The sequence below is a fragment of the Oncorhynchus masou genome, chromosome 13 (assembly GCF_036934945.1).
Source record: "Oncorhynchus masou masou isolate Uvic2021 chromosome 13, UVic_Omas_1.1, whole genome shotgun sequence".
In the NCBI taxonomy this organism is placed as follows: Eukaryota; Metazoa; Chordata; class Actinopteri; order Salmoniformes; family Salmonidae; genus Oncorhynchus; species Oncorhynchus masou.
The window spans coordinates 8,451,925-8,473,746 of record NC_088224.1 but is presented as its reverse complement, the minus strand read 5'-3'; the positions used below and the strand labels follow the sequence as shown (position 1 = coordinate 8,473,746).

General features: G+C 44.4%; 2 protein-coding genes across 3 annotated transcripts in view; both read right to left on the bottom strand.

The window, feature by feature from the left end:
• Positions 1-1,156: 1,156 nt before the first annotated feature.
• Positions 1,157-8,682, bottom strand: e2f3 (E2F transcription factor 3). The gene is given in 8 exon segments (XM_064982820.1): positions 1,157-1,297; positions 1,803-1,849; positions 1,852-1,960; positions 2,073-2,187; positions 2,285-2,446; positions 2,685-2,904; positions 5,733-5,841; positions 8,428-8,682. Coding segments are annotated over 8 exon segments (1,158 nt in total).
• Positions 8,683-16,040: 7,358 nt separating this feature from the next.
• srfbp1 (serum response factor binding protein 1) overlaps positions 16,041-21,822 on the bottom strand; it is a 7,280-nt gene continuing 1,498 nt past the window's right edge. The window contains exons 2-4 of one of the 2 annotated variants that reach the window (XM_064982868.1): positions 20,480-20,905; positions 17,214-17,688; positions 16,041-17,105 (exon numbers count right to left, since the gene is read on the bottom strand). In XM_064982868.1, the coding sequence (XP_064838940.1) occupies positions 16,126-17,105; positions 17,214-17,688; positions 20,480-20,905 (1,881 nt within the window). In that variant the 3' untranslated portion in view covers positions 16,041-16,125. Of the gene's footprint in view, positions 17,689-20,479; positions 20,906-21,822 lie in introns of both variants that reach the window. The other variant, XM_064982867.1, reaches the window with a different exon arrangement.

Genomic DNA, 21,822 nt, shown 5'->3' with positions numbered 1-21,822 from the left:
GTGTACATGGGTGTGTGTGTGTGTATGGGTGTGGGGGGGGGTGTGTGCGCATGGTGGTGTGTGTGTGTTACTGGTGGTAAGGAGGAACATTGCTTTAATATACAGAAATCAACAGAGGCTACAGGTGGCAGTAGGGAACAAACAAGCAATAACACACTCTATTAAAACATATACAACTAAAAATACAGCAAGTGATTAGGAAAAGGATGACCCCAAATGGCACCCCATTCCCTACATACTCGACACCAAATGGCACCCCATTCCCTACATACTCGACACCAAATGGCACCCCATTCCCTATATAGTGCACTACTTCTGAACAGAGCCCTGATAAAAAAAGTAGTGCACTATATAGGGAATAGGGTACCATTTGGGATGTAATCCCTAGGGCCATCTCACACTACATACTCTGGTTATCCTAACAATACCAGTGAGTCTCTTCCCCGTATTGGGTCAGAAGGCTCCATGTGGAAGACCAAGGGACTCACGTACCATCAACGCCCAGGCAGACATCACCATCCTGGGGCCTAGATTTGAGGTCCGCTCGCTTCTGGTGAACCCGAGAACCCGGACCTAGCCAGGTAGGGTCCACTACATCACATAATTAAACCCAGGTTGACAGATAAGTCACAGTGGAAGATATGGGTAAGAATCAGGTGGTTGATATCCATAACCCATCTCTGTTAGGAACAATCTGTGTTTTCAGACGAGAACAGTTCATCAAGAAGACATAACGGTCTGCTATGGGGAGTGAGTGATTGTTTAGAGAATGTTGGTTTGCCTGTCAGTGCAGGTCTAGCCAGAAAGACAGGCTTTGAGAAGGGGTTTATCTGTTCGTTCAGCCAAAGAATTCTCCCCCTCTAGCCAGCTTGTTTTTCTGCTGTCCGGAAGTCAACGTAGGCTTACTTCTTTTAAATCCATACCAAGAACAGGTATTTTCACATTCAAGGTCAATTACACAGCAGGTCCTCTATGAGTGATCCAGTCCAAGATGTCAAGAAAAAGCATTGCTCCAAAATGGCTGCTGAAACCACTGGGCTATAGGATACATCAGTTCATTATACAGTAAATGTCCACATCGGGGCCATAAATCTGGGCCAATAACATGGCTCCAAAATCAAAACACATCAAAATGGCCACTGAGTTTCGATTTCACTCAGTTACAGAGCAGGTCTTCCAGTGGAAGCTTGTCCAGGTCGTAGGAGAACAAGTTGTCTACCCCCAGGCTGAGCATGTCGTCGTCCTCCTCAAAGAGGAGGGGGGGAGAGAGGGGGACAAAGGGCTCCTGGTTGACATCCTGGAGGGGGAGGAGGGAGACAGGGGTCACTGTCACTGCTGAGCATGCTGGGAGCCTGGACAGGGCGTTGGAGAAACTGATGGTGTGGAGTTATTACCCCCTGGTGAAATGGAGAGAAAGATGGAAGAGAAAGGGGCAGAGCGAGTGCTTTGAAGGAGTAGTTCGCCCAACAACCAACCACAGAGAAAGGACTCTAGTGCCCAAAAGCCTGTTTTAGCATGGGCAGCACCATTGAGGGCTTTCACCATTTTGAAGTAGTACATTGGGCGGGACTTCCTATGGGTTAAGTCCCCGAGCCGTCTCGGGGATTAGAACCAGTAACCTTTCGGTTACTGGCCCAACGCTCTTAACCGCTAGGCTACTAGGTCGCTCTAGAAGCAGAAGCAAATGCACTACTTCAAAATGGAGATGGCCCCAATGGTGCTGCCTGTGCTCTCTCAGACGCCATAATGGGACAGATAGATAATGATGCGATGTCAAGGTTTATGGGCTCACCTGGTTACACCTTGAAGACGGACAAAGAGGAGTTTCCGTTGACATACGATGAAGATGTCCTTTTCCATTCAGTGCCACGTTGTTCAGCGTGGAGGTGGTGGCGTGGTCATCAGAGCAAAGGAAGACTTCTATTGGACCCTGGGTACTGCTCAGGTGGACCTGGAGACTCTGATTGGACAATCAACAAATCAATCATTTCAGTATTTCAGCAATTCAAAAGCCAGCTGCAGGGAATAAAGAGAACATCAACCATGATCACTGTGTGTGTGTGTGTGTGTACCTCTGCAGGGTCTTGCACCTCTAGTCTGGTTTCAGCAGGGGCTTTGACCACAATGACCGTCTGGTCCTTGAGACTAGGAATCCTCTTCACATCCTCATACGATATGTATGCAAACATACCCAGGGGTTAAGGAAAGAGTAGTCATTCACACACACAGACAACACACACACACACAGACCTCAAACACAGCAGGCCTGTTAATGGAAGGCTATTTCCTTGTGGGTGTGTCTTCAGTTATCTGTTGGACGATGCGTGTGGAGATGTGTAGGAGCTCATCCAGTCTCTTCTCCTCTTGGGCCAGCTCCAGTAGCTCGTCACCCACAGAGCCAGGGGTCTGGACCCTGGCAACTCCCTGTGGAGACAGGCTACAGCCCCTACACACACAGGAGAACAGCACACGTTAATACCATTGGTGGAAAAATTACCCAATTTTAATACTGTAGTAAAAAATACCTTACTAGAAAATGACTCAAGTAAAAGTCACCCAGTAAAATATTATTGGAGTAAAAGTCTAATAGTTTTATATATATACTTGAGTATCAAAAAGTTTCAAATTCCATATATATATATATATATATATAACCCAGATGGTGCTATATTCCCCCCACTCACATCCATTGGATGTTGTTCTTAGACTTCTTCTTGATGAGATGCACCCCCTGCAGGACGTTGGTGATGTCATAGAGGCGTCTCTTCCGCACCTTGAGGGACTCCGCGGCCCGGTTGAGGTCCACCACCCCGTCACTGGACTGGGCCAGCAGCTGGACAAACTTCTGGGTCAGGAGGCCTAGAGATGTGTCATACCTGGTCTTCTCTAACGTGGAGGAGGGAGCTGGAGAGAGAGGAGATGGGTTTGTTAAAACCTCTCTGGGATATGTGGGACGGTAGCATCCCACGTCAACAACTGCCAGTGAAAGTGCAGGGCGCCAAATTCAAAACAGAAATCCCATAATTAAAAATCCTCAAACAAGTATTTCACAACATTTTAAAGAGATCCAGCCACAGTGTACGATTTCAAAAAGGCTTTACGACGAAAGCACACCAAACGATTATGTTAGGTCAGTACCTAGTCACAGAAAAACACAGCCATTTTTCCAGCCAAAGAGAGGAGTCACAAAAACCAGAAATAGAGATAAAATGAATCACTAACCTTTGACACTCATTGGACTTCATGTTACACAATACATGCATGTTTTGTTCGATAAAGTTCATATTTATATCCAAAAAGCTCACTTTACATTGGCGCGTTATGTTCAGTAGTTCCAAAACATACGGTGATTTTGCGGAGAGCCACATCAATTTACAGAAATACACATAATAAACATTGATTAAAGATACAAGTGTTATGCATGGAATCTTAGATCCACTTCTCCTTAATGCAACCGCTGTGTCAGAAATCCAAAAAGCTTTTCCGAAAAATCTCAGGTTTCTGCCTGCCATATGAGTTCTGTTATACTCACAGACATAATTCAAACAGTTTTAGAAACTTCTGTGTTTTCTATGTAAATCTACTAATAATATGCATAGAGGTTGACCAATTATGATTTTTCAACGCCGATTCCGATACCTGGAGGACCAAAAAAAGCCGATACCGATTAATCTGCTATTTTTTGTTGTTGTAATAATGACAATTACAACAATACTGAATGAACACTTATTTTAACCTAATATAATACACCAATAAAATCAATTTAGCCTCAAGTAAATAATGAAACATTTTCAATTTAGTTTAAATAATGCAAAAACAAAGTGTTGGAGAAGTAAAAGTGCAATATGTGCCATGTTAGAAAGCTAATGTTTAAGTTCCTTGCTCAGAACATGAGAACATATGAAAGCTGGTGGTTCCTTTTAACATGAGTCTTCAATAATCCCAGATAAGAAGTTTTAGGTTGTAGTTATTATAGGAATTTTAGGACTATTTCGCTCTATACGATTTTTATTTCATTAACCTTTGACTATTGGCTGTTCTTATAGGCACTTTAGTATTGCCAGTGTAACAGAAAAGCTTCCGTCCCTCTCCTCGCTCCTCCCTGGGCTCAAACCAGCAACACAACAACAACAGCCACCCTCGAAGCAGCGTTACCCATGCAGAGCAAAGGGAAACAACAACTCCAAGTCTCAGAGCGAGTGACGTTTGAAACGCTATTAGCGCGCACCCCGCTAACTAGCTAGCCATATCACATCGGTTACACCAGCCACATCTCGGGAGTTGATAGGCTTGACGTCATAAACAGCAGAGCTGCTGGCAAAACTCACGAAAGTGCTGTTTGAATGAATGCTTACGAGCCTGCTGGTGCCTACTTATCGCGCAGTCAGACTGCGCTATCAAATCATAGACTCAATTATAACATAATAACACACAGAAATACGAGCCTTTGGTCATGAATAAGGTCGAATCTGGAAACTATCATTTCGAAAACAAAATGTTTATTCTGTCAGGAACCATTCTGTATTGTATCTAACGGGTGGCATCCATCAGTCTAAATATCCCTGTTACATTGCACAACCTTCAATGTTATGTCATAATTACGTAAAAGTCTGGCAAATTAGTTCACAATGAGCCAGGCGGCCCAAACTGTTGCATTTACCCTGACTCTGCGTGCAATGAACGCAAGAGAAGTGACAAATTTCACCTGGTTAATATTACCTGAGGACCTTTCTTTTAGCTAAATATGCAGGTTTAAAAATATATACTTCTGTGTATTGATTTTAAGAAAGGCATTGATGTTTATGGTTAGGTACACGTTGGAGCAACGACAGTCCTTTTTCGCGAATGCGCACCGATTATACGCAACGCACGACACGCTAGATAAACTAGTAATATCATCAACCATGTCTAGTTATAACTGGGACCTGGGGGAGGAAGGCAGACACACTTCAGCAGGTTCAGGTAGGTGAGGGAATTAATGACAAGTGAACTGTGAATACACACTAGGCCACAAAGAGCAACAATGTCGTCACATCTTTATTCCTCAACAAAGGCTGGACCATCTCTTCACACTAAAATGGCCTCCGCTCATTTCCTTCAACTTTTAAGTTATTGGAGGGTTTTCAGCAGGCCATGATGTGTCGCAAAACTGAAATAAACAGGAAGTTAGAGACTTGAGATGAGACGTCGTTTCCACTAAACTGAGATGAGACGTCGTTTCCACTAAACTGAGATGAATGCACTGTAACTCCGCCCTGGACGAGGAATGGTATAACTCCGCCCTCGGGGCGGCAGTTAGCCTAGTGGTTAGAGTGGAGGGTCGGCAGGTAGCCTAGTGGTTAGAGTGGAGGGACGGCAGGTAGCCTAGTGGTTTGAGTGGAGGGACGGCAGGTAGCCTAGTGGTTAGAGTGGAGGGGCGGCAGGTAGCCTAGTGGTTAGAGCGTTGGGCTAGTAACTGAAAGGTTGCAAGATCGAATCCCCGAGGTGACAAGGTAAAAATCTGTCATTCTGCCCCTGAACAAGGCAGTTAACCCATTGTTCCTAGGCCGTCATTGAAAATAAGAATTTGTTCTTAACTGACTTGCCTAGTTAAATAAAGATAAAATCTAATAATTTTTTCTTCTTTTTTTTCTTCAAATAACTCTGCCTGGATGAGAAGTACTGCTTCATGATTAAAATGTCAATGAATCCCATGGTAACTGAATCACCCCCATAATGCCCCCCCCTCTTACTCTTGGGTCCTCTGAGGGAGAGCCTGGTGGCTCGCTTAGCTCTGGAGCCACTGTTCGTCTCACTGGTGTACTGTTGATCACTCTCCTCCAGCTCCAACCGACGCTTCGCCTGACACACAGAAAACATTTGTACAAGGTGACAATCTGGATGAAAACAGAACAGTGAAACTGTGGATCAAAGCTGAGGTGAATTATGTTGGTTCAGGGTCCCGGTGTGACCATCATCGTTCTAACAGCATGTAGCCTAGCGGTTAAGAGCGTTAGGCCAGCAACCAAAAGATGCCAGTGAGCAAAAGGCACTTCAACTCTAAAGCAATCTTTTTGATCTGGACAAGAGCAGTCTGCTAAATGACTAAAATGCATAAAAGCTAGTTGACGATTTCACCATTCATAAACCAAGTACCAGCTCAGAATCAACAGAATGATTACACTCCTGATCACACGAAAACACAGTTCACTTTCATAGCAGCCACATACAAACAGCATGGTCTTTCGATGGCTGTATAATTCCTTCTCGCATCTACACACTCGTCCTCTCACCTTTTCCCTTCGCGTGTGGACTTCAGTGCACAACACATCAACTGTCTGTGACCAGGCAAAAAGACCTTTCCATGCCAAACCTTCCTATCATAACCTCTACACACAGCCTACATCGTTGTCACCATATTGTCATCATATTCAACATAACTACAAGAAATAACGCAGTAGTAAACTCACTACAATCATGCAGTACAGTCTACAGTCAAGAGCAAGCAGTTACACCGGCAGGCCAAAAGCTTAATTTGACTTGGAAGAGATCCAGTGTTGATTAGCCATAACCAGCTAGCTAACATAGCATCCCTCTCTGTTGGATAGCCATAGCCAGCTCGCTAACATAGCATCCCTCTCTGTTGGATAGCCATAGCCAGCTAGTTAACATAGCATCCCTCTCTGTTGAATGCCTTCAGTAGTACAACTGACTACGTATCCCCCCTTTCCCTTTGTTTGAGCATGCTAAACTAGCTATATGCATTCGTTAGCTAAGTATGTGAAAGTTACAAAAAATACAAAATATAGCTTGCTCTCTTGCTTAATTTTTGAAGGAATTAATTTGTTCAAAACTGTTCAACCATTGTCTCTCTGAGTGAACTACTCACCAGGTATGCAGTGCTAGCTAGCTGTAGTTTATGCGTTCAGCGCTAGATTAATTATCTAATCCTTTGATTGGATGGAAAACATGTCAGTTCATGCTGCAAGAGCTCTGACAGGTTGGAGGACGTCCTCTGAAAGTTGTCATAATTACTGTGTAAGTCTATGGAAGGGGGTAGGAACCATTAAACTCCTAAGTTTTGTATGGAAGTCAATGTACCTAGAGGACGAAAACGAGCTGTCCTCCGGCTACATCGTGGTGCTACCCTACAGAGTGCTATTGAGGCTACTGTAGAACATTGCAAAACAGTGTTTCTTGATTATTATTTGGTGACGTGAATATATTTAGTATAGTTTAATCTAAAAAAAAAAGGTTGAAATGTTTCACTGTTTTTACGAAATTGACTGAGGATAGTTCTCCCCTTCCTTTGAGGAGCCTCCACTAGTCACCTCCCTGAGTTTGCATAAATAACATCCTTGTGTGAGTTAATATGAATCCTCATAACACAAAATGTGCTGTTTATGGGGGATGCAGTTTGCACGTGCATGCTTACAGATTTATACCACAACAAATCTGAAATGTGTTGTACTTCCTCATGGTGGGACTCCTAGGTTAGCTAGCAAAAATGCTATCTTGGTACGTCGCAGAGTTGTTCAGCTATGCGCTTACGATTGTCATTAGATACATGGAAGATAGTTTTATGACAAGGGACTAAAGGTGCTGGAACTACGGTAAATGATTAAGTTTGATCCAAAACAGCTGGAGCAAAGGATTACAATTGGGATGGTTGGTGGGACAGACAGCTAAACTAGGAGAAGCTTCTCCCACATCCCCCTCCAAGCTTCGTTTACCGCCTAGCTTGTGGTGTTAAAAACAAATAAATAAAATGTTCTTTAGATATTCATGCTAGCTAGCAAATGAACATGAACTAAGACACGTTTTTCTGTCGACTGTATTTATGATTGATTTGCGGTTATTCTTACGATTTCATTTATGCAGGTCAACTTTAGGAAGTTGCCTGCTAACGTTACATGGATAATGGAAAAACAGAAATACTCACGTCTAGTTTGATTGATTTTTTTGACGGGTCATTATTTTGCCAAAACAGATCATACTTCGCTAGGTCGATGTGTTTGTTGCCTCTCCAACGAAGGCGAGTGCTTGATAATGAAATAGCTGTCTGGCTAATGAGCTAAATTAGGTCTTTTCGGTGACCCTTTATAAATCCACTGTCAAAAGGGACAATTAAAGTTGGAAACGTGGCAAGTGGTGTTAAACATACATGCATAAAGAGTCAACGTGTTACATTTACAATGAAAATAAATAAACGTTTTGTATTTAGCTAAAAATCTAGGTAGCACTTAATACTACTAACAATAACTAGCGAAGAAACGTTAATACGGGTATTAATGTCGGCTAGGATAAGTCACTGGTTAGCCCTCACTAGTTAGCGAACATAATGTAAAGTCATAGTTGTTAACTAGTTAGCAAGCTAAATGGCTCGTTTGCATTCATGTGACTGCCCGGAATATTGTATGCCAAAAGAGCCATCGCGATATGAATTACCGGGTGTCTTCCGAGGGGTGGTCGCTGTCCGGTCCCGTTTGTAGACACCCCGATGGGGGTAGTGTATAGCGGACTCTCGGTCGGATCTGGGACACCGACATTGTTAGTCTGGTTCGGACAGGGCGGAGGGGTTAAGATCTGATAACACGGCGCATTGGCGTACTGGGTCAGAACTGTGCGGTTTTTGTCCATGGAGGAGCCCCCGACCCCTGAAATTAGGACTTTCTTCGGGACAGAGGCTCCCCCTTTTCTCATCATCAGGCTCGAATGTACTTTTGTCCCTTCGCTACTTTGGAGCACTTTTTTTCTTCAAAAACCGCATCGATTCGAGAAAAAAAATATATAATCAAACTAATATTTTACATGCCCGTTGATACACGACACGTTTCTAAAACAGGGAAGATTCAACGGAATTGTTTAGGTCGCAAGCTCCACTCCTGCTGCTTGAAAAATTGACAGCGAATTATGGGATGCAGTTTATCTGCGAAGGGCCCTCCCGCAAAGCTCGGATTTCCCGGGAATGTTTTAAACAAGATTTACATATAGAATGCTATTGGTTAACGTAGTAGCAGACTCCCCTTTTACGTAATTGCGTCAGTGTGTCTGACCAATGGATGAGGATTTTCGACATACAAAGCAGTGTCCTGTGTTTACTTGGGGTGATTCGATTAAATTCGATTAAATTAAATTCAAGGGCTTTATTGGCATGGGAAACATGTGTTAACATTGCCAAAGCAAGTGATGTTGATAATATATATTGTGAATATATGAAGTGAAATAAACAATAAAAATGTACAGTAAACATTACACATACAGAAGTTTCAAAACAATAAAGACATTACACATGTCATATTATATATATATATACACAGTGTTTTAACAATGTACAAATGGTTAAAGGACACAAGATAAAATAAATAAGCATAAATATGGGTTATATTTACAATGGTGTGTGTTCTTCACTGGTTGCCCTTTTCTCGTGGCAACAGGTCACAACTCTTGCTACTGTGATGGCACACTGTGGAATTTCACCCAGTAGATATGGGAGTTTATCACAATTGGATTTGTTTTTGAATTCTTTGTGGATCTGTGTAATCTGAGGGAAATATGTCTCTCTAATATGGTCATACATTGGGCAGGAGGTTAGGAAGTGCAGCTCAGTTTCCACCTCATTTTGTGGGCAGTGAGCACATAGCCTGTCTTCTCTTGAGAGCCATGTCTGCCTACGGCGGCCTTTCTCAATAGCAAGGCTATGCTCACTGAGTCTGTACATAGTCAAAGCTTTCCTTAAGTTTGTGTCAGTCACAGTGGTCAGGTATTCTGCCAATGTGTGCTCTCTGTGTAGGGCCAAATAGCATCATAGTTTGCTCTGTTTTTTTGTTAATTCTTTCCAATGTGTCAAGTAATTATCTTTTTGTTTTCTCATGATTTGGTTGGGTCTAATTGTGCTGCTGTCCTGGGGCTCTGCTGTCCTGGGGCTCGGACCAGCTTGATTAGGGGACTCTTCTCCAGGTTCATCTCTCTGTAGGTGATGGCTTTGTTATGGAAGGTTTGGGAATCGCATCCTTTTAGGTGGTTATAGAATTTAACGTCTCTTTTCTGGATTTTGATAATTAGTGGGTATCGGCCTAATTCTGCTCTGCATGCATTATTTGGTGTTCTACGTTGTACACTGAGGATATTTTTGCAGAATTCTGCGTGCAGTCTCAATTTGGTGTTTGTCCCATTTTGTGAAGTCTTGGTTGGTGAGCGGACCCCAGACCTCACAACCATAAAGGGCAATGGGCTCTATGACTGATTCAAGTATTTTTAGCCAAATCCTAATTGGTATGTTGAAATTTATGTTCCTTTTGATGGCATAGAATGCCCTTCTTGCCTTGTCTCTCAGATCGTTCACAGCTTTGTGGAAGTTACCTGTGGCGCTGATGTTTAGGCCAAGGTATGTACAGTTTTTTGTGTGCTCGAGGGCAACAGTGTCTAGATGGAATTTGTATTTGTGGTCCTGGTGACTGAACCTTTTTGGAACACCATTATTTTGGTCTTATTGAGATTTACTGTCAGGGCCCAGGTCTGACAGAATCTGTGCATAAGATCTAGGTGCTGCTGTAGGCACTCCTTGGTTGGTGACAGAAGCACCAGATCATCAGATCCTCCTCTCCACCCTCTCCGAGTTGGGCATCTCCGGCGCGGCCCACGCTTGGATTGTGTCCTACTTGACAGGTCGCTCCTACCAGGTGGCGTGGCGAGAATCTGTCTCCTCGCCACGCGCTCTCACCACTGGTGTCCCCCAGGGCTCTGTTCTAGGCCCTCTCCTATTCTCGCTATACACCAAGTCACTTGGCTCTGTCATAACCTCACATGGTCTCTCCTATCATTGCTATGCAGACGACACACAATTAATCTTCTCCTTTCCCCCTTCTGATGACCAGGTGGCGAATCGCATCTCTGCATGTCTGGCAGACATATCAGTGTGGATGACGGATCACCACCTCAAGCTGAACCTCGGCAAGATGGAGCTGCTCTTCCTCCCGGGGAAGGACTGCCCGTTCCATGATCTCGCCATCACGGTTGACAACTCCATTGTGTCCTCCTCCCAGAGCGCTAAGAACCTTGGCGTGATCCTGGACAACACCCTGTCGTTCTCAACCAACATCATGGCGGTGGCCCGTTCCTGTAGGTTCATGCTCTACAACATCCGCAGAGTACGACCCTGCCTCACACAGGAAGCGGCGCAGGTCCTAATCCAGGCACTTGTCATCTCCCGTCTGGATTACTGCAACTCGCTGTTGGCTGGGCTCCCTGCCTGTGCCATTAAACCCCTACAACTCATCCAGAACGCCGCAGCCCGTCTGGTGTTCAACCTTCCCAAGTTCTCTCACGTCACCCCGCTCCTCCGCTCTCTCCACTGGCTTCCAGTTGAAGCTCGCATCCGCTACAAGACCATGGTGCTTGCCTACGGAGCTGTGAGGGGAACGGCACCGCAGTACCTCCAGGCTCTGATCAGGCCCTACACCCAAGCAAGGGCACTGCGTTCATCCACCTCTGGCCTGCTCGCCTCCCTACCATTGAGGAAGTACAGTTCCCGCTCAGCCCAGTCAAAACTGTTCGCTGCTCTGGCCCCCAATGGTGGAACAAACTCCCTCACGACGCCAGGACAGCGGAGTCAATCACCACCTTCCGGAGACACCTGAAACCCCACCTCTTCAAGGAATACCTAGGATAGGATAAGTAATCCTTCTCACCCCCCCCTTAATGATTTAGATGCACTATTGTAAAGTGGCTGTTCCACTGGATGTCAGAAGGTGAATTCACCAATTTGTAAGTCGCTCTGGATAAGAGCGTCTGCTAAATGACTTAAATGTAATGTAAATGTAAATCAGCAAACAGCAGACATTTGACTTCGGATTCTAGTAGGGTGAGGCCGGGTGCTGCAGACTTTTCTAGTGCCCGAGACTTTGCCTTTGTTTTGGTTTGTTTGGTTGTCAATTAGGGTTTGCAGGGTGAATACATGGTCTGTTGTATGGTAATTTGGTAAAAAGCCATTTTGACATTTGCTCAGTACATTGTTTTCATTGAGGAAATGTACGAGTTTGCTGTTAATGATAATGCTGAGGATTTTCCCAAGGTTACTGTTGACACATATTCCACGGTAGTTATTGGGGTCAAATTTGTCTCCACTTTTGTGGATTGGGGTGATCAGTCCTTGGTTCCAAATATTGGGGAAGATGCCAGGACTAAGGATGATGTAAAAGAGTTTTAGTACAGCCAATTGGAATTTGTTGTCTGTATATTTGATCATTTCATTGAGGATGCCATCAACACCACAGGCCTTTTTGGGTTCATCTGTCTGGGCGCCCAGGTAGTTGTGCTTTGCACCTGGTGAAAGTTGATTGCATTCGTTTAGGAACCGGGCCGCATCCCGGGTGAGCCAGGTTACGGCGAAATTGAGTAAGATTCTGTGTTTTGACATGTAACAGGGATTGTTTTTGATAAGAACGCTTTTACCTGCCTTTCCAAATGAAAACTGGTTAGAAAAATAGCTTCTGTATGATTCTGGAAGATGCACCAAGCTACCTTGTTGACAACATGACCGAGCAGCGAGAGATTACTGTTCGATTGGAGAAGGGCGCTCCTCACTCACCGCTTTAGCCCATTCTAGTCACAGGCCATAGACTGGTGCCCTGCGGCTCAGCGTAATTGAATCCGCCCCTTGATTTTACTGAATGTCAAAATCAATCATGTCAGGTAAGGATCCTAAATACATAATTGGTAACACCAAAAAACATTATTCACACAAACTGGATATTTTCTGGAATAACCCGTTTGATTCAAGCGGGCGGCAGGTAGACCGGCGGTTGGAGCAGTGGGCCAGTAACCGAAATATTCTAAGGTAACATATGGAATTATTTTAGGACCCCTTCAGGTATAATTTATTTTGCATTATTTGATAAAAATATTGAATTTGGCCTTTACTACTGTAGCCCATAGAAACACATTGAATAACACATTCATACATTTTTATTTTACCTTTATTTAACCTGGCAAGTCAGTTAAGAACAAATTCTTAATTTCAATAACGGCCTAGGAACAGTAGGTTAACTACCTTGTTCAGGGCAGAACGAATGACCAAAGGGGCCTGTGTTCATGGTCATTAACGTTCTGCACATTTATGAAAGTTCTCTCATCCTCTAGGGGTTACTGTACGGTGTGAGAGGTTCTCTCATCCTCTAGGGGTTACTGTACGGTTCTCTCATCCTCTAGGGGTTACTGTACGGTGTGAGAGGTTCTCTCATCCTCGAGGGGTTACTGTACGGTTCTCTCATCCTCTAGGGGTTACTGTATGGTGTGAGAGGTTCTCTCATCCTCTAGGGGTTACTGTACGGTTCTCTCATCCTCTAGGGGTTACTGTACGGTGTGAGAGGTTCTCTCATCCTCTAGGGGTTACTGTACGGTTCTCTCATCCTCTAGGGGTTACTGTACAGTGTGAGGTTCTCTCATCCTCTAGGGGTTACTGTACAGTGTGAGAGGTTCTCTCATCCTCTAGGGGTTACTGTACGGTTCTCTCATCCTCTAGGGGTTACTGTACAGTGTGAGAGGTTCTCTCATCCTCTAGGGGTTACTGTACGGTTCTCTCATCCTCTAGGGGTTACTGTACAGTGTGAGAGGTTCTCTCATCCTCGAGGGGTTACTGTACAGTGTGAGAGGTACTTAAATGGGTTGATGGACCTGCAAAACATGTGATTGTGTGTGACAGAGCAAAGGTGATTTGGAGTAGTCCAACCTGAGACCACCGAACCAAGTATTCCTCTACTGTTACCATGGAGACCCGGGTTTGATTACAACATGTTACAAAGGTGCCAACATTTGACTCTTTCAGTGGTGGAGTGGATGAATGTGTAGAAGACCTGACTTGGCCCAGCACCCCACGGTATGGCTCGTTATATTAAAGACCTGACTGGGCCCAGCACCCCACGGTATGGCTCGTTATATTGTTATATTAAAGACCTGACTGGGCCCAGCACCCCACGGTATGGCTCGTTATATTAAAGACCTGACTGGGCCCAGCACCCCACGGTATGGCTCGTTATATTAAAGACCTGACTGGGCCCAGCACCCCCCCGTATGGCTCGTTATATTAAAGACCTAACTGGGCCCAGCACCCCACGGTATGGCTCGTTATATTAAAGACCTGACTGGGCCCAGCACCCCACGGTATGGCTCATTATATTAAAGACCTGACTGGGCCCAGCACCCCACGGTATGGCTCGTTATATTAAAGACCTGACTGGGCCCAGCACCCCCCCGTATGGCTCGTTATATTAAAGACCTGACTGGGCCCAGCACCCCCGTATGGCTCGTTATATTAAAGACCTGACTGGGCCCAGCACCCCACGGTATGGCTCGTTATATTAAAGACCTGACTGGGCCCAGCACCCCACGGTATGGCTCGTTATATTGTTATATTAAAGACCTGACTGGGCCCAGCACCCCACAGTATGGCTCGTTATATTAAAGACCTGACTGGGCCCAGCACCCCACGGTATGGCTCGTTATATTGTTATATTAAAGACCTGACTGGGCCCAGCACCCCACGGTATGGTTTGTTATATTGTTATATTAAAGACCTGACTGGGCCCAGCACCCCACAGTATGGCTCGTTATATTAAAGACCTGACTGGGCCCAGCACCCCACAGTATGGCTCATTATATTAAAGACCTGACTGGGCCCAGCACCCCACAGTATGGCTCGTTATATTAAAGACCTGACTGGGCCCAGCACCCCACGGTATGGCTCGTTATATTAAAGACCTGACTGGGCCCAGCACCCCACGGTATGGCTCGTTATATTAAAGACCTGACTGGGCCCAGCACCCCACGGTATGGCTCGTTATATTAAAGACCTGACTGGGCCCAGCACCCCACGGTATGGCTCGTTATATTAAAGACCTGACTGGGCCCAGCGCCCCACGGTATGGTTCATTATATTAAAGACCTGACTGGGCCCAGCACCCCACGGTATGGCTCGTTATATTAAAGACCTGACTGGGCCCAGCACCCCACGGTATGGTTCATTATATTAAAGACCTGACTGGGCCCAGCACCCCGCAGTATGGCTCATTATATTAAAGACCTGACTGGACCCAGCACCCCACAGTATGGCTCGTTATATTAAAGACCTGACTGGGCCCAGCACCCCACAGTATGGCTCATTATATTAAAGACCTGACTGGACCCAGCACCCCACGGTATGGCTCGTTATATTGTTATATTAAAGACCTGACTGGGCCCAGCACCCCACCGTATGGCTCATTATATTAAAGACCTGACTGGGCCCAGCACCCCACGGTATGGCTCATTATATTAAAGTCCTGACTGGGCCCAGCACCCCACAGTATGGCTCGTTATATTGTTATATTAAAGACCTGACTGGGCCCAGCACCCCATGGTATGGCTCGAGGATGAGAGAACTGTATGGCTCGTTACCCTTTGATGTGTGTACATTACTGTATTTCTGCTTAGGATATTGCTTTTCAACAGCAAAAGTTCAGAAATCACTGGAGGACATTTTAAATGTAGCCAAAGATTACAAGAACCCACTCCTCTGGGAAACACTCACCAACACTTTGGTTCCCTGTCAAAATAACACCTCCATAGAGATCCCATTGGTAAGCTATTCAAATTCTCAATTCCATGAACACCTCCCTGCCCTTTTCATTCGTTGTTATGTTAAACACTGACTTAAAGGTGCCCCTATTACCCACGGGGCATACACAGGTTGAATCAACATTGTTTCCATGTTATTTCACTAAAATTAAATTTTACGAATTCGGAATAGACACTGAATTGACGTTTGTGCGCAGTTGGTACATTCCAACTGTATAATCATTCTATTTTCATGGTTCCAACTGTTCACCCAAGTACTAAAAAAAAAAAAATCTAAATCACAAGTCAAAATCACAATTGGAATATTTGTTTAAGAATAAGGCCTAGATTTTGTCAGATCAACTTTTGTTTAAAAATTTGATTGACCAGTATAAACCAATCAGAATGGAGATTGAAATCATTTTAGAAGGTATGCGTTTCCACTCTAGGGTCACAGACAACTCATAAAGCAAAATGGATAACTTTTATTATGTAAAAACATAAAATACTGACAAAAATATTGTGATACATTTTGGCCATATCGCCGGCCTTAGCTCAATCATCAAATTTGATCTTCTTTCCCTGGAAGGCCACTACTACGGTCTGCTGCTCCTTCCTCCTCTTACTGGCTTCCCATGACGGGTGCAGGGCCTGTTGTGGTGGCTGAGATGAAGGGGTGGAGGAGAACCCTCTGCCTTCCCGTTGCCTCCCAAAGTCTCCCCTTCCCCTCCCAGAACCCCCATCATGTGACCCAGGACCCCGAGACGGGCCATCATCTCCCCCTCTTCCACGGTCCTTGAAGTCCCCTCCCCTACCCCCTCCTCGGCCCATACCCCTGCCTGCACCTCTACCCCTGCCTCCGCCTCTACCCCTACCTCCGCCTCTACCCCTACCTCTGGAACCAGACAGACTGGAGCAGAAGATAGACTTCCCCTTGGAGTTCAGTCTGGCCTCCAGCTCATCCAGTTCAGTCTGGTGTGGGTTTAAGCTCTCCAGTGGTTCCAGCAGTGGGTTTTTCCCCAGTTCGCTGCTCTTCCCCTCCCCTCCACCTGGTGGCGCTGTAGTCGTATCGCTCTTCTTTTTGAACTTGTTGACTTTCCCCAGGAAGAAATCATCGTTGTCGCTTTCATCCGACTGGGAGGACTGCTTACGGAAACGCTCCTCCGTGCTGTCGTCAAAATACTCCTTCTCGTCGTCCGAAGACTCCAAGTCGCTCTCCTCTTCATCATCATCAGAATCCTCTTCATCATCCTGCTTGTTTTTAACATCTTTATTCTGAGGTTTCGTGACTTTCTGGAGTTTGGGGTGTTGAGTCTTCTGAGTGGCTGGAGTGTCCTTTGTGAGTTTCCGGACTACTTGCTTCTGTGGTGTGTTTTTCATGGTTACTATGTTCTTTGTAGGTACTACCTGTGGGGCCTCTATTGTGAATGGAGTGGATGAGTCCATCAGAGTCTCCGTGGGCTGAGGGTCAGCTACTGTATTCTCTATGGCCGATTCTTTATTCTCTACCGTTAGACTCTCAGCGGGTGTTCCACCTTCCTCCTCATCAGCGGGTGTTCCACCTTCCTCCTCATCCGCGGGTGTTCCACCTTCCTCCTCATCCGCGGGTGTTCCACCTTCCTCCTCATCCGCGGGTGTTCCACCTTCCTCCTCATCCGCGGGTGTTCCATCTTCCTTCTCATCCGTGGGCGTTCCATCTTCCTTCTCATCCGCGGGTGTTCCACCTTCCTCCTCATCCGCGGGTGTTCCACCTTCCTTCTCATCCGCGGGTGTTCCATCTTCCTCCTCATCAGCGGGTGTTCCATCTTCCTCCTCATCCATCTCTTCTTCATCTCCCTCTTCACCTTCCACCCCTCCTCCTCCATCACTGTCCCTCGGCTGCTCGATCACCTCTACCACTTTTAAAGGCTGCTTTCTAACCGTTTCCTTCTTGTCTCCTTTCTCTACTGACATTCTCTCATCCTTGAAGGCTTTAATGGCAGCTTTGATGGTGTCTATCTTCTTGCTGAACTGAGGGTGAGTGGCGATACGGGCTACAGCTCGGTCAGAAATTGTGGCCTTTGGGTTCTTACAGACAAACTCAAAACTCAGGTTCTTCTGGAGGGCAGCCTTGGTCACCTAGAAATAATAATCAACAATTAGTATGATCTGGTTTTGAGACTGTAAGTTAATTTGCAATGGTTTGGGACTGACATGAATACAGTGCCTTGCGAAAGTATTCGGCCCCCTTGAACTTTGCGACCTTTTGCCACATTTCAGGCTTCAAACATAAAGATATAAAACTGTATTTTTTTGTGAAGAATCAACAAGTGGGACACAATCATGAAGTGGAACGACATTTATTGGATATTTCAAACTTTTTTAACAAATCAAAAACTGAAAAATTGGGCGTGCAAAATTATTCAGCCCCTTTACTTTCAGTGCAGCAAACTCTCTCGAGAAGTTCATTGAGGATCTCTGAATGATCCAATGTTGACCTAAATGACTAATGATGATAAATACAATCCACCTGTGTGTAATCAAGTCTCTGTATAAATGCACCTGCACTGTGATAGTCTCAGAGGTCCGTTAAAAAGTAAAACAAATATACAGCACCAGTCAAATGTTTGGACACACCTACTCATTCAAGGTTTATTTTTTTCTACATTGTAGAATAGTGAAAACATCAAAACTATGAAATAACACAGAAACAAGTAGTTATCAAAAAAAAGTGTTAAATGAAAATATATTTTATATTTGAGATTGTTCAAAGTAGCCAGACGTTGCCTTGATGAAAGCTTTGCACACTCTTGACATTCTCTCAACCGTCTTCATGAGGTAGTCACCTGGAATGCGCTAATTTTTTTGTTTACGTCCCCTTCGTGTATTTCTGGGGGCTGCATGCTATCAGATAATAGCTTCTCATGCTTTCGCCGAAAAGCATTTTAAAATCTGACATGTTGGCTATATTCACAACGAGTGTAGCATTAATTGAGTACCCTGCATGTGTGTTTTAATGAAAGTTTGAGTAGTATCGAGTACTATTAGTTGGCGCTCTGGAATTTCCGCAGATTTTGATCCCTGTACAGGGACAGCAGCCATAAAAGCTATTAACAAGTGTGCCTTCTTAAATGTTAATTTGTGGAATTCCTTTCCTTCTTAATGCGCTTGAGCCAATCAGTTGTGCTGTGACAAGGTAGGGATGGTATACAGCAGATAGCCTTATTTGGTAAAAGACCAAGTCCATATTGTGGCAAGAACAGCTCAAATAAGCAAAAAGAAACGATGGTCCATCATTACTTGAAGACATGAAGGTCAGTCAATTCGGAAAATTTCAGGAACTTTGAAAGTTTCTTCAAGTGCAGTCACAAAAAACCATCAAGTGCTATGATGAAACTGGCTCTCATGAGGACCACCACAGGAAAGGAAGACCCAGAGTTACTGCTGCTGCAGAGGATAAGTTCATTAGAAGTACCAGCCTCAGACATTCTTCACAGAGTTGAAGTAACAGACATCTCAACATCAACTGTTCAGAAGAGACTGTGTGACTCAGGCCTTCATGTTCGAATTGCTGCAAAGAAACCACTCCTAAAGGACACCAATAATAAGAAGAGACTTGCTTGGGCCAAGGAACACGAGTAATGGACATTAGATTGGTGAAAATCTGTCCTTTGGTAACGATGAGTCCAAATTTGAGATCTTTGGTTCTAACCACTGTGTCTTTGTGAGACGCGGAGTAGGTGAACGGATGATCTCCGAATGTGTGGTTCCCGCCGTTAAGCATGGATGAGATGGTGTGGGGGGTGCTTTGCTGGTGATGCTGTCTGTGATTTATTTAGAATTCAAGGTACACTTAACCAGCATGGTTACCACAGCATTCTGCAGCGATACGCCATCCCATCTGATTTGGGCTTAGTGGGACTATCAATTGCTTTTCAACAGGACAATGACCCAACACACCTCCAGGCTGTGTAAGGGCTATTTGACAAAGAAGGAGAGTGATGGAGTGCTGCATCAGATGACCTGGCCTCCACAATCACCTGACCTCAACCCAATTGAGATGGTTTGGGATGAGTTGGACCGTAGAGTGAAGGAAAAGCAGCCAACAAGTGCTCAGCATATGTGGGAACTCCTTCAAGACTAATGGAAAAGCATTCCAGGTGAAGCTGGTTGAGAGAATGCCAAGAATGTACAAAGGTGTTGTCAAGGCAAAGCGTGGCTAATTAAACAAATAAAGATATATATTTTAGATTCTGCTAACACTTTTTTTGGCTACTACATGATTCCATATGTGTAATTTCATAGTTTTGATGTCTTCACTATTATTCTACAATGTAGAACATAGTAAAAATAAAGAAAAATCCCGGAATGAATAGGTGTTCTAAAACCTTTGACTGGTGCTTTATATCTGATATGTAATTGGTGAAGTACACCGCACTAAAGAGCTTGTACTTATCTGATAAATTAATAGTTATCAGGACATATACTTTACTCACCAGTATCTCTACTTGCACATCCTCATCTGCTCATTTATCAGTCCAGTGTTAATCTGCTAAATTGTTATCATTGCACACACTGTAATATAGACTTTTTTCCTACTGTGTCATTGGCTTGTTTATTGTTTACTCCATGTGTAACTCTGTGTTGTTGTCTGTGTCACACTGCTATGCTTTATCTTGGCCAGGTCGCAGTTGTAAATGAGAACTTGTTCTCAACTAGCCATTAACCTGGTTAAATAAAGGTGAAATTAAAAAAATAAAAATATTAAAGTAAAAAAAAGTTTCACAGGACATTGCATGAAAGAAACTCACTCACAAGCAATGTGTAGCAGCACATATACAATGGCTTGGGAATGATACTACACAGTATCCCAAATAAGGAAGCCATAATAATGTAGGTGATTGAAGAAGTAATGGGAAGAAGCACCCACCGGATCAGGTTTGAGTGTCTTCATCGCATGGATTTCTTCCAGCAGTCTGCCGACCCTCCTCCGGTTCCTCTCCAGATCTTCCTCCTTCCCCTTCTTTTTCTTCAGACCTGCCATCTGCCTCGTCAACTTCCTGATGACCAGCGCCCTCACCCTTTTCACCTCCTTCCTCATCCTCACCACCTCGTCGTTCAGGTTTAATGGAACTGGCTTTCCGGGATCACTTGGCTTCTTCTTCTTCCTTCTCGGAAACTCTTGCTTCTTCTTCTTCTTCTTTTGAGTCGCTGTTTTCTTGTCTTTTATCAGAAGCACAGGCTTATTGTCATTTTCGGGGAGTTCGGACATTTTCTGTTTATTTGGATCCTCAGGGATCGCCTCCGTCTTCAGAACGTCGGGCATTGTCACTTGCTGTGTGTCGGTTGATGACATCTGTGGATGATACAGTAATGGGCAGAAGAGTGAGTGCACAGAAAGGGATAGCTTAGATACATCGTTCCCCCCTCCCCCCATCTCTTTCAGTCTTTGGGTGATACCTGTGAATGGCATAGCTAGATCCAGCTGAGGAACGATCAACTCCATTGTCTTATATCGAGGGGGAGTTGAGGTTTGACAACTTGCCTTGGGATTCTCAAACAACAACACTGAGTCACCATCAGTTAATTCTGAAAACAGTTACCTTTTTAATATATCAAGAAGGTTAAGAACAAATTCTTATTTACAATGACGGCCTTCCCCGGCCAATTGTGCGCCGGCCTATGGGACTCCCAATCACGGCCGGATGTGATACAGCCTGGAATCGAACCTGGGACTGTAGTGGTGCCTCTTGCACTGAGCTGCAGTGCCTTAGACCACTGCACCACTCAGCAGACCTAAACCTACGTTTGTCCAGTACAACTGCTATCCTTCCACGGGTGCTGAAATCCATACTTAAAAAAAAACTTATATTGAATCATCTACTTTTTCCTCGTTTGTCTTTGGCTGATATTTCTTACACGCTGATTTTGTGTGACAGGACACGTCGCGTGCGTAAGTATCGCAAAATACAAATTTCCATTCACAGAACAAGTGAGAGATTCTCACCTTTTTCACAGAAAACGCAGATATCATCAATCGCCACAATTTAGGATATCATAGAATTACATGGATATATCTTATGTAAAATGTTAAAGTGCACTTCCTTAACTTTGTTTGGTATACAATATTTGTAAGGCCTTAACCAGGCATTTTTCCAGACAATGTCAGGAATAAGCATGTTCCAGAAAAACTTTCCTCTCGGTGTAAGTTGGTTTAGTGAATGAAGAATGTCTTATATATTTATTACAAGATTTCTCAAGTAAGATGGTATA